Source organism: Manduca sexta, chromosome 19, assembly GCF_014839805.1.
Source record: "Manduca sexta isolate Smith_Timp_Sample1 chromosome 19, JHU_Msex_v1.0, whole genome shotgun sequence".
NCBI classification, from domain to species: domain Eukaryota; kingdom Metazoa; phylum Arthropoda; class Insecta; order Lepidoptera; family Sphingidae; genus Manduca; species Manduca sexta.
The window spans coordinates 6,659,756-6,676,780 of record NC_051133.1 but is presented as its reverse complement, the minus strand read 5'-3'; the positions used below and the strand labels follow the sequence as shown (position 1 = coordinate 6,676,780).

Genomic DNA, 17,025 nt, shown 5'->3' with positions numbered 1-17,025 from the left:
TTGGGAGTTTGAAACAGTTTTCATCAGAGTTACGTAATACTTGTACATACGCAAACGTATCAAGTATAAATTAGGTGTATTATAAAGCATAGGGAAAGCGGCTGGCGTGACACGTGACGCACGTACTAACTATATTTTTCACTGCTTCTAGATAACGTATTGAAATAGTACTATAGTTCAAAACCGACCATCTTCATGAAAGGCATTGTTATAGCCAATGGTTTTATGAGAAAAAATATAGAAGTAATAATATAGAAGTCAAAATTCTAGTACTACCATTATGACCAATATATAATATTTTTACAGTACTGAGTGATAACACAGACTGGTTATCCTCATTAAGGCAACATTTACCTCTTTATATTGAATTTGATATGTCCGACAATTTAACATTATGATGTGTACATGGCACCGAACTGTTTTGTTTAGGAAAATCATGAAAAGTCTCAAATGACCACAAATTGTAGTAGCTGAAGCAAGGTCATTCAAACTGGTATACACTATTGCTTTTCTTTCGCTACTTGCTGACATATAAGTAATCAAATATAATGTTTATTTAATATCTCTTGTGTCTGGTTTCTGAATAGACACATCATACGAATATTAGGAGCGTTCATGTACTAATACTTATAATAAATAGACAAGACGTGATGATTGTCGACAGTCGCCGTCATGTACCTACCTGTTGTAATATTCCGCTGATGCGAGAATCTTGTCGACGCAACTTTATACTACACCGTGGAGACCGCCCACTGCCTGCCCAGATACATATACAGGCAGATTTATTTAGCCAGAGATCTGCATGGCAACTGCCCATCGTAATTCTCAGGTGAAACAGTTTTTTAACGTATTCTATTGCATTAATTCAAGATTTTTGACAAACTGATTGTTCCGTTAATATATTTTTCACGTGTTAAAATTTTATATCGTGCTTATTGTCTAGATATCACAACTTACCAAATATAACAAAAAAATATATAATATATTCAAGTTTGTCATATATCTCCAACTCAATTTGTATTATTATTCAACTTCCAAGTACTATTCACGCGACGTCGGGTCGCAGAGACGTAAGTTTGTAAGTAGTTTATAATAAGTCGGATCAACCGAGGTGGTACGCCACATAGCTCCTAAGGAACTGCAAACATATTTTTATTTAGATCTTGTAATAAGTATAAACACCTATTACGACTGCAGAGTACAATAACTCGAGTTTAAGTGAAAATGTATGCTCAATATACTTACATTACAATGTTTTATACTCCAATTCTTTACATTATCTGATTAAAAAATGATGTGATCAAAAAGGAATATGATGAAAATCACAGTTTTTCATAAAATCTAAAAGCTATAATGAGAAATTACTATGAGTTGTCCAGCTATATCCTGTCACTGAGTTTTCTGCAGGTTAAAAAAGAAATGCGCTCACCTCCGACCTTTCGTTTTTTCCATCAAAAGTCCGCAATACATCCACAATTCCGTAGTAAAATGTTCATAGGGAGTGGTAATCACTTACCTTGAAGTAAATGTCTATGTATGTATTTTTTTAAAATGATAGATGGCCCTTAGTGGTAAGCGCTAGACAGATGGCCGGGAAAATGTTTCAAATCATATTGTACTAAAACATGATAGATTATGAATTCAAACACATTGGGTGGTTGCCTGTTTCTAGACCCACTTTTGTTAATATAATATTTTACAGAGTGGCTAAGGATATCCAAAAGAACACGAGTAAAATACAAATCAATATATTAACTCCGTATAAACATACAATTCGTTGAAAACGGTATATACAGTCCTACTCTAGTAAACTAGTCTTCTACACAACATTGTTACCTCACCGAATCTACATTCAAATTAGATAAAAACGAGATTGTGTTTACTGCGAGATAAGAATTTAAATTATTTTACAAAACGATGAACTGTAGTTACATAAATTCGGAATAAATAAAAAAAACATGAATTAACTTTAGAAATTAACCGGTTACATAAATCTAAAATACACAGATTTTTTCCTTTACCAGTTTCAGGGCCCACCTAAATTTTAAATTAATAGATAAGTATTTGTTTCTTGACTACGAATAGATCACAAATATCACCACTTGGTTTATTTCTGTCAATTAGCAACGATATGAATAGACTCTTCTATTCAAGTCTAAAGGATAATGTAGCTATTGTAATTACTAAGGCTTATAACTCAGGGTAATAAGCGAAGTCAGTGCCATGCGATTCTTTGTAATTAGAACTTCTGAGTGTCATCGCAATTGTTTATGGCTAAGCGTAGGCTTCGTTAGGTTCTGTCAGGAATGTGCAGTAGGCACATTTTCCAGCATTCAGTTTTATCGTTGTACCTACATACGGGTTTTTGATAATCATTTCCCTAAGGAGTTTGATAAGGGACTAAAATGAAATGTTTGAAGTTTTTTAAGGTTTGAATTGATATAGAATTGAATAAAAGTACTTAAATATAATGTTACTTATTCTATCACTAGCTTCCGCCCGCAGCTTCGCCCGCGTGGATTTCGGACTTCAAAAATGGAGCCGGTCGCGAACGTTCGAGAATGTTCGTTTTACGAAGCTACTCGCTAGGTGATTCGCTAGTCTCTAGGTGCCAAGCAAGCCGCCTGCCTGTGCGTTCGCGACCTTATATATATACAAAAATAATCCTTATAGCATGATTCAATATTCACGCATGATGGTTTATTATTAGCGTATTTCATGTATAACATTGGTGTTTCTATGCCGATTTCTATGATTCTTTTTTATAGAATATTTAATAATGTTAACTTTTTTAATTAGGGATGACTGAGAGTGTTATAAACGTAAGAGTAGACAAATATAATGAGAAAGCTTCGAACTGCTAAGCTATCGGGAGTTACACGTGTTATTGTGAGTCAACCATAAAAGATAGACATATGCTGTCGTGGGATATTTTTTATATAATTTTAAGGAGAACATTTCCGTCATACATGATTTCTGTGTAGCTTTAACTATTAAGGTTGCACATGCGACGGAAGCTTAAAAAATGGAGTAACTTCTCCCGTTTTCGCAACATTTCCCTTCACTGCTCTGCTCCTATTAATTGTAGCGTGATGAAAAGTATACTATAACCAGCACAGGAGTATGACAAATAATTGTACCAAGTTTCGTCAAAATCCGTCAAAATCCGTCAAGTAGTTTTTGTTTCTATAACGGTTATACAGACAGACAGACAGACAAAAATTTTACTAATTGCATTTTTGGCATCAGTATCGATCCCTAATCACCCCCTGATAGTTATTTTGGAAATATATTTCATGTACAGAATTGACCTCTCTACAGATTTATTATAAGTATAAATAGAAGATAGAAGATATAGATAGATAGATTAATTCAATTTTATTTAATGTTTATACGATAACACCTCTATTTACCCACAAAAGAGAAAAGATTATGTAAATAAACTTTTGTTTATAAATGAAAATAAATTATATCAACTTTTTAGAAATTCATCCCATATGAGCTAAAATAATGGCCTAAAGTTAGGATCCAGGATCGTAACTTATGAAGTTAGATAGAATATGAAAATTATATGGTCACATTTGTACAGTATAACCGGTGGGAAGTTCCACGGCTAGTAATTTAAGGAATATATAATATATTTATTAACATCTGACATCCCCATAGACTTCTAGGATTTAGGAAGAAACGATAATAATACGTTACTTAACTTGTGGCTGACTTGACATAAACGGTATAATATGGAATTCTTACGAGACATTATAAACTTACTCACGGTGGAAAAGATCCATACTTCCATACTTGTAAATGCGAAATCCTTTTTGCTGCGCTTTCACGGCTGAACCGTTTAACGGATATCAATGAAATTGGCTATGAAGATAGTTGGCGACTTTTTTCCGGGAAATATATAGCGGCACTTTCGTGCCGGAAAATCTTTTACAGACGGACGAAACCGTGAGCAAAAGGTAATACAAAATAAATTCACCCGCTTTCTTAATTTTAAGCAATGTGGTGTGTAGCTTAACTACCCTCTGATTTAAATGCCTGTTTGTCATGGGCATGATTGGATGCTGCAAGTTGGAATTGAGGAGGAATGTGGTCCTCTGGTGTTCAGTAGCGCGGGAGGGTGCACCTGCCGGAGTCGCTGTCTGCGCTGCAGCTGGGCGTGCCGAAGGGCCATGTTTGCACTCGACGCGTGCGCTCTTCCGCCCTCGAACTCCACGTACAAAATGTGTGCTAAGGTTTGCGCAGGCCTTAATATTATTTCCGAGAAGGTAGATATTATTATTTTCAACCTGCAGGAAGTTTCCAGAAGTCGCCCACAGGTTTATTGAAATCAATTGTTAAATACCTACTTTGTCTATATAACACGCTTTAGTAAGTACCTACTTTTAGAAACTGTTACGGTGTTATACGTACCTATAAATAATTATTGATGTTAATAAATCAATAAATATTTTATGTTGTACGTATAGTCAGCCAAAAAAGTAGCTGCTTAATTTCATTAGTTCACCGCTTCTACACATTAACTTAAACCGAAATATAACTCTTGATATAAATAAAAGTATAATTTTAGTGAAAATGAAAAACAAATTGTTGTTAATACGGAAAAAAAGGGTGAAAAATTTTAAAGACAATGTCAAATAATTAACTTGTTTAGCTACTTTTGTGATTGCAACAAATATGTTGCTTATGTTACTGAATGTTTTTAAGCTTTTGTTTTTGTATAAAGGCATTTTATACTAAAACAAAAGCTTAAAAACATTCAGTGGATTCGTTCATCTCTAAAATTAACAATATTCAAGTGGCATCAATGTCACTCATAGACATCTGGTTCAAGTGTAAACCATCCGCCCCTGGCTACTCTTCAACACATAGAAAAGAAAATAACTTGTTATTTAGGCACAAAGGTAATATGAATATATTTATCCAATGCAATAAGAGCACTGTGGCCTCTATAGCCATGTTTATTTTAGCACTCCAGATGCGTCGTTATTCCACACGTGTAACTTGTAAGTCCGTGAACTCCAGTAATGCATGTTACTACTTGGTGCATAGATATTAACATAATATTATTATTACCTAGACGCCACGCTGTGATCGATACTGGCTCCATATCACATCATGGAAAAAAATACACACGTCGAAAAGTTGGTGCTCTAGTTCCATCTGTGCCTCCTGGATAGAGTCACGGTTTTTATTCCTGAAGAGTGCCAACTCTACCTTTTCAAGGATAAAAAGCGTGAGTGTGTATATAAAACTAATTTGAAGCTATTCAGAGAAGTGGGTATATATGTACAAGACAGGTGATCTTGAATCTGTTATAGAATATTCAGTTTTAGACAAATTATTATCGAAGTAGGTACTTATAGCATTCATTGAGAGATTAGGAATATCAACGTTTGGAAAATTACCTTATCTTACTTCTTATTTTACTCTCTTGCTAATTTTATAAATGTAAATCTTTGTGAAAACTTTTGGATCCTTGGGATGTTTATTTGAAGAAAACGTAAAAACAGCTGAACTGATTTGGATAAAATTTGGCACACAGATAGAACATGTCTTCCGTTGATATATACTTAGGTAGGTAAGTAAATTGCTTATCTTGAGAAATTGCTCCCATGAAAAATATTTGGATTTTAATCTGTTTCTTTAAATATTAGATGGTGCTGCTGCCGTATACATTAGACTTTCGTAGTGGGAAAGGCTATTCGACAGAGAAACCGCGAGTAACTACTAGTGGTAAAAAAGAACTAGTTCAATAAATAAAATGCATGGAGCTAGTACATAAAGACAATAAACAGGCGTCCTTTCCTTCTTCTTCTTTTATATTAGGGCTGCCACTGTTTATTTATCGGTGATTTGCCAATATCAATTAATAATAGCAGATACAAAACAAAAAGAATCAGGCGCCTTTTTATATCTTAAAGATAGTTTTTAATACTGACAGAGCCCTAAATACCCCAAGCCTAAATTAACTCACCTAGTAGTTGAGTAGGTAACAATATCTTAACAATACTAATACATTTAGTCATAAAGATTGTAGGTATTAACTGATGGTCACATTTTTTGGTCCATTGGATAAGTCAGTAAAATTCATAAAAATCCAAATAAATTTAGAACTGCGAAATATCAAATTCGTTTTCACACGCCTAGATGTAAGAAAACGTTTTTATAATAAGTTTATTAAGTATATTAATATACTAAAAAACATGAATAGGGGATACCCAGCAATTCACTAATACCATGGCAAATGCAACTGTATAATTATTTGTCATGTCCCTGAAGGCTTACTATTGAATGAAACGAAATTGAGATCGCTTTTACATGTCATATTATTCAATACATATAAATAATATTTAGGTACCTATGGAATAACAAAATCTCATGGTGTACTGGACCGAAAGATCTTTTATAACAGTTAAGGCAATTTTATATTTTTCTATTAAATGGTTAAATGTACCCTACACGTGTGATAGACAGTCCTCAAATGGGACAATTGTGAATCTTATTATCTTAATATCGAGTATTATATATATGTCGTAAATCAAATGGTGTTAAACCTAAAGAATTTCGTATAAAATTTGAAATGATATACTTGTACATTCACTCACTTTATAACAGACGAGCTGCAACTATAAATAAAACCGATCTACACTAGTTTACTATTGCGCCAACTGGGTCAATTTTGTTTTCAATTTCATTCACGAGGATTGCATAATGTAATATTCTAAACAATGAATATTAATAACACATGGGTATTATAAGCAATTGTATTATTTTTCTCATGGCTGCACCCGTCTGTTTATCTATTTTAAAATAAAAGTTATAGCTATTACCTAGTTACGTAAGGATTCTAAGTGAATCTAAAGTCAAAATTCAAAACAGAATTTTCTTTGCTTCTATTTAAATAAGTTTCTTGTTTCGATTAAATTTCGTTTATATACCATCCATCGGATAATTATTCTTACCTTGTTTGACATATTATCCATTTTTAAACTAACAGAATATTTCCAGCTATTATTGTTTCTGGAAATCAACTGCTCTCCTCTACACATCATGTTAGTATGTTTTTTTGGTAAATTTAACCATCCATCCAATATTTTTAAAAGCATTTTAGGCTAGTTATAGTTATATTAATATTAAGATTCCGTCAAATATACTTAGTCTGCTACGCAAGTACAACTGGAAGCCAGAAATAGCACCTACCTACCTATGAGTGTATAAATATTTATTATATGGAATATCTACGCACCTGACGACTCTCTAACATCGTAATTAATTATATTAAGTATAACTCGTTAAATGACATAAACTAGTAAGTGCCTACGTATACTTATTTTATATAGCACAGAACAGGTGATCCGTACCTAAGTTGCAAATTGCATTCCCGAGTAGGCATGTAAGAGGGGGTGAGAAGGAAAGGGGAGCATATTGATCCTGGCTTGTCGCGTCGCGTTCTGACCGATCGTGACCCCACGACCGGCCTTGTGTACCTGCCCCTCAAATGTCCTATGTTGATCGTCTGCACTATCAGAATCATAAAAACCTAACATGATTTAATTTTTTATATAGTAGTAATTTCAATAATAAGTCCTAGTCCTAAACACTAGCCTTGTAAGTAGGTAGATAATAAATGCTTATGTAAATAAAAAAATCATACATATTCGTTTAGAATATCCTTATCTACCTAGATTAAGTACTCATTTGCATTTTTATGTCGGCTTGCTAGCTACTCACAATATAATAATATAATATCTAATATTGTACTTACTATATTATCTTACTTCAGTCTATATCTTACTCGCATCATGAAACCCGCCGCGAGCGGTATCGCGCGGGAGTCGTATTCAGAAGGTTGCTAGGGACAGTCGCTCACATGAAAATATAAACCAACAGTACGCCAGAGGAATAATATTTTTTTTATCTGTGACCGAAAATAATAATCCGCCAATATAATCTTTTTTCTCCTGGCAATTGCAGCTGTCATTGTGGACGTAATTTTTGTCAGATTTCGTCCGTGAAAATTTGGAAAAAAGGAAATTGTTTAGAAATTCTAGAAATCTACGTGGAAAAAATTAAAACATTATTTATACATTTATTACATACTATAATAATGGAAAACGATATTAAGCCTTACAAAATATGCGACGTCAATCGAGACAAAAAAAAGGGTATTGTGGCTTCATCTCTCGAGGACTTGTTAACAAAAGTGCCGGAAAAATTAGGTTTACCATCGGAAAATTTAACAGTCGTGTTGGAATTAGATGGAACGGAAGTTGATGATGAAGAATACTTCTCTACGTTGGACCCGGACACATCACTTATGATTTTGCATGGTAACGAAAAATGGGCACCAAACATGCCCAAATGCCAAGTGTCCCTAGACCAGACCGACGACGTTGCTCTAGGTGATAAAGGACAGGTAGCAAGCCTTGTAGGTCGGCTGCAACATAATCTCTGCCACATATCTTTGCTTGGTGGCCAAGACTTGGAGTTATTGTCAGATATGGATCCAGACAGTTTAGCTGATATAGTCACAGACAGAGATAACCGAATAATTTTGGAACACATCAAGGAAGCTTCAGGGAGGTAAGTGTGGCATTTTTTTTTATTTAACCTGCATTCATTGCAAGTAAACACATCGTAATTAAAACCATTTAGCTGTGAAAACCTTATAATTAAATTTAATTAGAGTATATTGAGGTAGATAAAAAAACTGTCGCCTAATTTTTTTTTTTTTTTTTAATGAATAATATTCTTTATACTTTCATCTTTAGATGTTACAAATAAAGAATATATAAAACCTCAAGTATACTTCTCTTCTCAACTTACACTTATTTATCACTTTTTCTATGACTTAGACATAGAAAAAGTGATTTTAAATACAAATCTATTTACGATACATACTGTTTATTGGCGGTTTGCAAAATTTTCACCAAATTTTAATTATTTATTTAATACATTTATTTTGTTCAACAGGATATTACTTGAAAAACGTCAAGCGCAAGATGCTATGGAATTATTAAAACTATATCATCAGAGTGTAGCCAATGGTACTGAGGATGTATCGTCACCTAAACAGGAGAGAGTGTAGAACATCACCCACCAGGTGCAGTGGTAACTTAAACAAACCCTCAATTTGTTTTTAAGGGATGGTACATCTCAAAAGTTTACAAATTACTTTGATGTACATTCATAAGTTCCCAATATATGTTATTTCTTCTCTACCTTCCAACAGTGGGTTTAGGTATAATGTATTCTATGATATTTTAACCTTGTCCACAATTCAGTAATATTGTCTTAACAAGTTGACTGTGGTATCAAAAAATAAACTATTAACCAGTGTGGCACACCACACACCCAGTATGTTGTCCTATACTGGTGTTTTGGCTACTCTATGCGAGTGAGTGAGACAGTCTTAGGTAATTTTTTTTCAATGCTCCAGTTGTGTGCAAGCCACACAACCATTGTACCCAAAAGAACACCACTGTTGTGTTAGGTGCAGTAAATGTACTAATATAACGGATTATGGTCAGACTATAAAATTATTGAGCCTATATAAATGTAGGTGAGAAAGAATAATAAATAAAGAAAATCATTTAAAAATAGAACTTGGATAAACATAGTTAATATTATTTTGCATTCTGATACTGTATGATAATCAGATTTTGTTTTCTTTGATAAATGGGTATTATAATTGAAACTGCTTTTTTTAATAATATTTGTGCAAAGAATTTAGTTTATTTGCTGTTATGCTGACTTATTGAGGGCATAATTAAAATAATATTGGATCTCATTTGTATAAGTATGATATCAGACAGATAAACTGACCTATTTGTAATGTTAGTAAAGTTTAAGCAAATAGAAGAGGACATAATGTAGCTGTTAGAAATAAAACGCTAATCTTATGAATTTGAGCTGAAATTGAAAATAATATTAACAAAACATTGTAAGTGGACAGTATTTAGTCACTTTATGTATATAATTAAGTACTTAGTGTAATATTTAGTCAGTTACACAATGTTAACCCATTGTTTTTTACTTTAAGATGTTAGATGGCAGAAAGAAATCTCTCTTTCAAGAAAACCATTATTTGTCTAGTTGTTTCTATTCATAATTATTATTACTGCTATGGCTTATACTTCCCTACAGCCTTAAATAAGTCATCACCAAGTTACATACATAATATTTTGCCATAGTTAATTTCTTTACACATGGAAAGGTATCTAACAATATAATCCATCCCTATTTTTATCTCAAAACTACATAATATTCAGAATGTGCTTGCTGCTCATTTGATAATAAAGCACTAAATTAATAAGTTATATAACACCATGCACTCACAGATTTTCTTCTTTTAACTTAGGACAAAATTAGGCTCATTTGCTTGTCTATTATAGACTGCAAGTATTGTATTAGTTATGTGAAGGGAAGTGGCTGAATTGCATGTGGTTATTGTCACTGTAGTGATTAAATAAGACATTGCTCTATATATACTGTATGTCTTTAAAATAATCTGACAATAGATATGCTAACTTGTATAAGCATTTATGGCCTTTGTATTTTTAATTTTGTAAACTTTTGAGAGACAAATTGCCACAAGGTTGATAATCAACATCAATTCAAAAGACTGATAGTTGGTAAACATTTTTTTTTTATATAGTTTTACCCTAGTATAAGATTTATTCATTTAATTCCAAATTTGCTCAAACATTTTACAAATATTTAATAAGTTTCCCCATGTTTAAACCCACTGCCAAGTCAACAAAACTAGAAAAATTATACTTTATCAATTTATCTCATAATGGTAATAATACTACAAAAATTGTATAATAACCAGAGTTACAATTCTGTTAGTGTACATTTTTCTGCTTATATAAACTCTATGTATGTGTGATGCCAAATGGTGGTGAAGTTGTAAGCAGGGTTAAGACGTTATATAAAGAACAAAAAAAGAATGTAAGAAAACACTTTTGGTTTAGAAAATCTTAAACATTCAAATACTTTTAGAATATTAAAATATCCCTAGAGTAAGTATTTTAATCCCAGAGACTAAAGTGACGATTTCTGCATGTAGGAACTTTAGTTTAAATCAAAAATTATTCATCATAATACCAAGTATAAAAATTAAACAAAAGGTGTACAATAGCCAATTCCTTTCTAGTATATGTGTCAGATTAATCTCTGGGACTCAAACACTAACTGTAGTCTTACTAATCTTTCAAGTTATAATCACCGTAATAAATTATAATCACATTTTTAGTTGGAATAATTATATTGGCATTTGTCAGTAAAGAAATTAGAATTATTGTATTCCACATATAGGCAAATTTCTGTTTAAAAAAAAAACAAAAAATCTAATAAAAACTGTAGTGCACCAGCTTTCTTGTAAAGCTCTGAATTTTTTATTCACTTAAAGTATTGTACAGTTCTAAGAGTGCTAACATATTTTTTGTGTGCATTTTATACATTATTGTTTTCAAGTATCGCAATTTTGTTAGTTATGTAGCATGTTGTGTTGCTATAAAAACTAATAATATTGTAATATAATTCACATTTCCCATGCAGTCAGTTATGAAAATCAGTGTTAAATATAAGTAATAGACAGTAAGTAATGCATATGAAAAACAACACCAAATAGATATTATATACTTTCATAATGAAATTATTAATTTATATTGTAATTAGTATAAATAGCTGCCATATAATTTTTCTTATGGAAGAATATATTTTGCTCATGAAAGAGCAACATAATTTGGGTGATACATTTTTGTACTTTCTTTTTATTGCTTTTGTATCTCTAGATATATCCATAATTATGAAATTACAACCAAATATTGGAAATAAAGTAAGCACATTATACAAGCTACCTTCTCACAGAAATTTAATTATTCCATTTATTCCAATGCCTATTTAACTTGGAATTGGAGGATTTCTACATATGTAATAGAGGAATTGAATTATAACTTTTGATTTTACTATGCACAAATAAAAAAAGTTAAAATGAATTAGTTTTATTTATTTCACAATAATTACATGTGTTGGAAATTATTCAAAAGATGATGTGCTTAGAAATAAATTATGAGAACAAGCATACAATTTCTCAACGAACTTTACAATTAGCCTTTGTGTTGATTGATAACTCACAATGACATTGAATAAAAATATGCAATTCCTGTGTAAACAACTATCACACAATTATACAGAATAAAAAAATATTTTACAATACTGTGCAAGAGCTTTTTTCACGGAAAGGGTTGACTTTTTGGCTTGAGAAGCCAACAAGAAGGCAGTCTTCCTGTTCGTGTTCATTGATGTATTTGACGATGTCGTTTACGGCCACGGACACCGGAATCCTTTTGATGGCTGCCTCCCGCCTCAGCTGTTCGGTCACAGCTCGTTGTTGTTGCAACGTCGATACCATCATATCCATAACGGCGGTGTCGGATAGGCCTATGTTGAACGAAAAAACAAACTACTGAGGAGAAATGAAGTTGGGCGTAGGCTCCGTATAATTCGTGATGTCACCTAAAAATATAATATAATTTTAAACAGAGTAACGTCACAATTTTAAAGTATCACATATAGATGTTTCCTTACGAAGCACGATCAAATTGCGTAGTAATCTTTGCAATAATAGGCAATTTTATCCAATTTAGATCTGATTTTATTAAAAATGACACTGACTTGACCAAAGGGGACTTGACAACTGTAAATTACCGTAGTCGCAATGTTGCCAGACGCTCTAGTCGCAGTAGTAGCAAAGAGAATGTCAGTGTTACCAGGTGGATGGTGGACTAACTCACAGAATAACTGCTTATTGCAATAGCTCAGCAAAATACATTTTCACATCATATTTATTATATTCATTTAGAAGTGAGAAAGGTAGGTTGTTGTTTTCAGTTAACCTCTTTTGTCCAATTTTGAACTTTATTCCAGAAAATAACATTTTTATAAAAAAAAACAATAGCAAGGTTAATTTGAAACTAGATTGAAAGACTAATGTTCAAAGATGAAAGAGCGATATTAATAGATCTGTGTTGCCAATTTTACTTTTAAATACGGTTTTCTGTAATAGTTACCCAATATTCTTAATATATTACCCACATCGTAGTTACAATAATTTATTCTCAAATTATAAAAGGTTGATGAGTAGTAACGTATTTTATGTAATTTATCAGCGTTATTATATTTACTAACGAAACTATTTATCAATCATCATTAAGCAAATTTATATTATTAAAAATAATTTCTGAAAACAGCACAAGTAAAACTATAAACCACTATTCCTATAGTTTCGTGATTTAGTAGGTAGTTAACAGTTGAATACAAAATTCCCCCCTCGAAACTTTTTGAAATGATCAAATGAGCGTGAAGTCAATATAATATGGCGACATACTTCGCGCGCACTGTACCTACTCATTTATCCATTTAAAAGAAGGTGAAACATTACATTTAATAATAGCTCAGCAAAATACATTTGATAATGCCATGTTTATTACCTGCAATAATAAATCATATTTTGACATATTTTTTCTATACAAATTAGTTTCAATGATTTACAATTACCAGGTATCGCGTTCCGCGACCATTATAGTAATCTTTATTATGGTTTTTCGAAAAAATGTATCCTTTTATAAAATTTCATATAATTTTAGGTATTTTTTTATGTTTCATACTGGCGACTCTGGGCGACGGCCAGAGATTTTAAAAACATCTACTAGGTGTTTTGTAAAACATTTTATAATGTAATTGTATTTATTAATTTAATAACACTATTTCTTGTATCATAAATAATACAATAATGCTTATAATAGCAATTATTTTATTCATTTTCCAGCTTACAGATAACATTGTACGATAATCGAGAATGGAAGGCGATGGAGTGGAAACATCGAATCCTAAATCTTTTTCCGGTATACCAGAGGCTGAATTTGTTGTAAGTAGGCATATTTCTAGTTTAAGATGATACAGTTTATTTTACAGTCACAAATCTTTTGAACGACAATTTGTCCATAGGTATTTTTAGGTTAGAGATATTTCTGTCTTGTACCCATCTGTGAAGTATTTTACAGTTTCTCTATTTTAATAAACATTTAACTTCGCGGTACATTTTCTCAGACCACCTATCTTGTTAAAATTACCATTTAATAAAATAAGATAGTGTTTATTACCCACCATTTAGGTTTATTAACATAATTGTTATGGCATGTAAATTAATGATATTCTTTCCTTATTATATAAGAAAACTATATGGTAAAAGTTAATTTGAGCACAAAATATTTTTAGGACAATGTAGATGCATTTATGAGCCAATTGGCAAATTCTAAAGGAGTTGATGGAGTTCTTAAGGACCTGGATGAAAAACATAGCAAGTACAAATTAATGGAATACACCCTGGCAACAAAAAGAAGACGTCTGCGGCAACAAATACCTGACTTAGCCCGATCTATAGAAATGATTGAAAAACTTAAAACTCAGAAGAAAGAAATGGAAACCCAATTTCTTCTCAGCGATCAAGTGTTTTTAAAGGTTATTATGTTTTGGTGTTATTGGGTTTTATTGGTCTACCATATAGGTTGGTTCCATTATAATGCCTATTTCCAACAGCAACAGTGTGCATACTCTCTTATGTATGAGGTTGATGAACATTGTAGCTAAAGTAATCACTGAATGTTATTAGTCTTTATATCTTATGACTCGAGATGATGAGCACAGTGGAGTGTGATTCATTAAATATAATATTTTGTTACCACCGGTCAAATGGCATACCAAATTTATCATAAATGACTATAAAAAAAAATTACCTTTTGAATGCAAAATTATGAAGATTCCATACAGACCCCTTTACATTATTGTAACAATTTATTGTATTAATGTGCAAGGAGATTCTTAATTCACTATACATATTGAAATTCAGACAATTTTTTTATCATTTGAGATTTGTCCTGTGGCAAATGTTCAGCATAAGGTTAGGAATAACTCATTGATCTATGAGTGCAGTTGGTCAAGTGAGGTGATTGCTTCATGTATAATATTCTCTATAAATCTCTAGGGCACTTCCATTTTAGCCTGTTGAATGTTGAATGACTATTAAATGCATGGGTAGTATATTTGAATGTTAATGATTTCTTATGTTTATGCTAATGTCACAACATTTAAATAAGAATATTATAGGGCAAAATAGTTTTATTTAATCTTTGAATGATTTTCTATTCTAATTGTGTATAATTTTATAGAATGTTTAATGTTTGTTTAAACACATTTTTAATACAGTTATTTTGTTATTTCAGGCTAACATACCTCCTACAAATACAGTGTACTTATGGCTTGGGGCAAATGTCATGTTGGAATATTCTTTAGAAGACGCTGAAAAATTATTAAATTCAAATATGGCAACAGCAAAGAAAAATTTGGGTTGTGTGGAGCATGATCTAGATTTCTTAAGGTAAATAAGATAAAACCTATTAATAACAATTGCCATTGCAAAAGCAGTCTGCATGTTATCAATAAATTCTTACACATAGTAGGAGGGATTCACACATAAATGGCGAATGTAACTGGTTTTGATATTATGTATAACAATAGTATTAATGGTTGATAAGCTAATTAACTTTTTTTATGACATTGAGATTTATAATTTATACACATTCAGAATTAGTACATACCTTTTCCTATATTTTTTAATCAAGTTTGAATTAATACAAAAATGAACCATTACTAAAAATTACATTAAGTATATTTATTTTTACTTCATCAATATCTTAAATTTGTTTTAAATGTAAACATCATGTTGATTTTTTAAATTCTTTCAATGGTATTAATTTTTAATACTGACCAATTCCATTTATGATGATGATGTTTCAGACCAATTTAGATGGCTACTAACAATAATGTTTACTAAAATATTATTCATGTTATAGGGATCAATGCACCACAACTGAAGTGAACATGGCAAGAGTTTACAATTGGGATGTAAAGAAACGTCAGGCAACAAATCGAGGCAACAGTGACAAAGCAGATCTTTAACATTTTACTTTACATGTCTATTACTACTACAAACACATGAAAGCAATAATTATTCTGCTTGTCTTCATCTATAGACAAACTTGCAAGCATTTACACATAAATTACATATTTTGTATTTCCTAAATACAAGTGTTTTGTATATTCAACTATTAAATATTACTAAAAATAAATTAACATGTTAAAAAAATTTACTATGTTGAATTACTTTGATTCTAACAGGAATTGACGCAAATTTTAGGTTACAAATGTGTCTAGTGACTAAACTTTTTTACTTTCAATCAATAGTAAAATATAGGCATAGTGCTTAACTGAGTATATTTCTGTGGTGGAATGGATGAAATAATGAAGGTGAAACAGCGCTTTCACGCGACATTCATAAAATGGTTACATGTGGCGTGAAGTTATTCTTTCAAGACCTATCCCACGCCATGGATGTCTATTCAGTTACATGTTACCCCTATAACAATGATAGTAAGATGAGACTTATGTAATTGTTTGAGTAAATTTATAGCTTCCTAATATTATTTACTTTTAGATGTTACTGGATCTCCAAGAATCAGATCACAAACACAAAATTTATACCTTAAATAATATTTCATTTATTTTTAAATACTATGTTAACATAATATAAAATAGGGAAAGAAATTGTTATTCATTTAAAATTATTGCTAAGCACCGGTTATAAAATGGTAAATGGATTGCCAGAGCTTATCAATGAATTTGGTATTGTGTTTGATAGTTTGTTTCCTTTAATTACACTTTGCTATGTATTAATTAAATATTTATTCACAGTCAATAGTTTTAATAAAATTGTCTTCTGTTGCCTTATATGTAGAATCAGTAGAGCTTGCCATAGAGGGGCCCTATACCTATATTTGTTGGGGGCTATTCAGGGCAGTGCGAACTTTTGGGCGCCCACTTAGTTTAATGTAGGTATGGGCTAAGAGGGGCCCCAAAGCTTGGAGGCTACGTATCACTGATACGGCTGATACG

The 17,025-nt window shown here is 31.7% G+C and overlaps 3 protein-coding genes across 3 annotated transcripts; 2 read left to right on the top strand and 1 right to left on the bottom strand.

Moving 5' to 3' along the window:
- Positions 1-7,843: 7,843 nt before the first annotated feature.
- On the top strand, positions 7,844-12,011 carry LOC115445624 (DNA fragmentation factor subunit alpha-like). The gene is made up of 2 exons (XM_030171962.2): positions 7,844-8,592; positions 8,983-12,011. Exons 1-2 carry the CDS (start codon positions 8,117-8,119, stop codon positions 9,095-9,097), a joined length of 591 nt encoding a protein of 196 aa, XP_030027822.1. The 5' UTR covers positions 7,844-8,116; the 3' UTR covers positions 9,098-12,011.
- LOC115445625 (guanine nucleotide-binding protein subunit gamma-1) lies at positions 12,002-12,531 on the bottom strand. Its single transcript, XM_030171963.2, has one exon. It carries the CDS (start codon positions 12,434-12,436, stop codon positions 12,224-12,226), a length of 213 nt encoding a protein of 70 aa, XP_030027823.1. The 5' UTR covers positions 12,437-12,531; the 3' UTR covers positions 12,002-12,223.
- Positions 12,532-13,547: 1,016 nt separating this feature from the next.
- On the top strand, positions 13,548-16,823 carry LOC115445631 (prefoldin subunit 3). Its single transcript, XM_030171972.2, has 5 exons — positions 13,548-13,751; positions 13,844-13,942; positions 14,293-14,535; positions 15,297-15,451; positions 15,927-16,823. The coding sequence occupies exons 2-5, from the start codon at positions 13,874-13,876 to the stop codon at positions 16,030-16,032; spliced, it is 573 nt and encodes a 190-aa protein (XP_030027832.1). The 5' UTR covers positions 13,548-13,751; positions 13,844-13,873; the 3' UTR covers positions 16,033-16,823.
- Positions 16,824-17,025: the final 202 nt, after the last annotated feature.

Coding starts and splice junctions, on each gene's coding strand:
- LOC115445624 (XM_030171962.2), top strand. CDS start 8,117: ATGGAAAACGATATTAAGCCTTACAAAATATGCGACGTCAATCGAGAC. Junction 8,593..8,982: donor ATCAAGGAAGCTTCAGGGAG/GTAAGTGTGGCA, acceptor TTTGTTCAACAG/GATATTACTTGAAAAACGTC.
- LOC115445625 (XM_030171963.2), bottom strand. CDS start 12,436: ATGGATATGATGGTATCGACGTTGCAACAACAACGAGCTGTGACCGAA.
- LOC115445631 (XM_030171972.2), top strand. CDS start 13,874: ATGGAAGGCGATGGAGTGGAAACATCGAATCCTAAATCTTTTTCCGGT. Junction 13,943..14,292: donor TACCAGAGGCTGAATTTGTT/GTAAGTAGGCAT, acceptor AAATATTTTTAG/GACAATGTAGATGCATTTAT. Junction 14,536..15,296: donor GCGATCAAGTGTTTTTAAAG/GTTATTATGTTT, acceptor TTGTTATTTCAG/GCTAACATACCTCCTACAAA.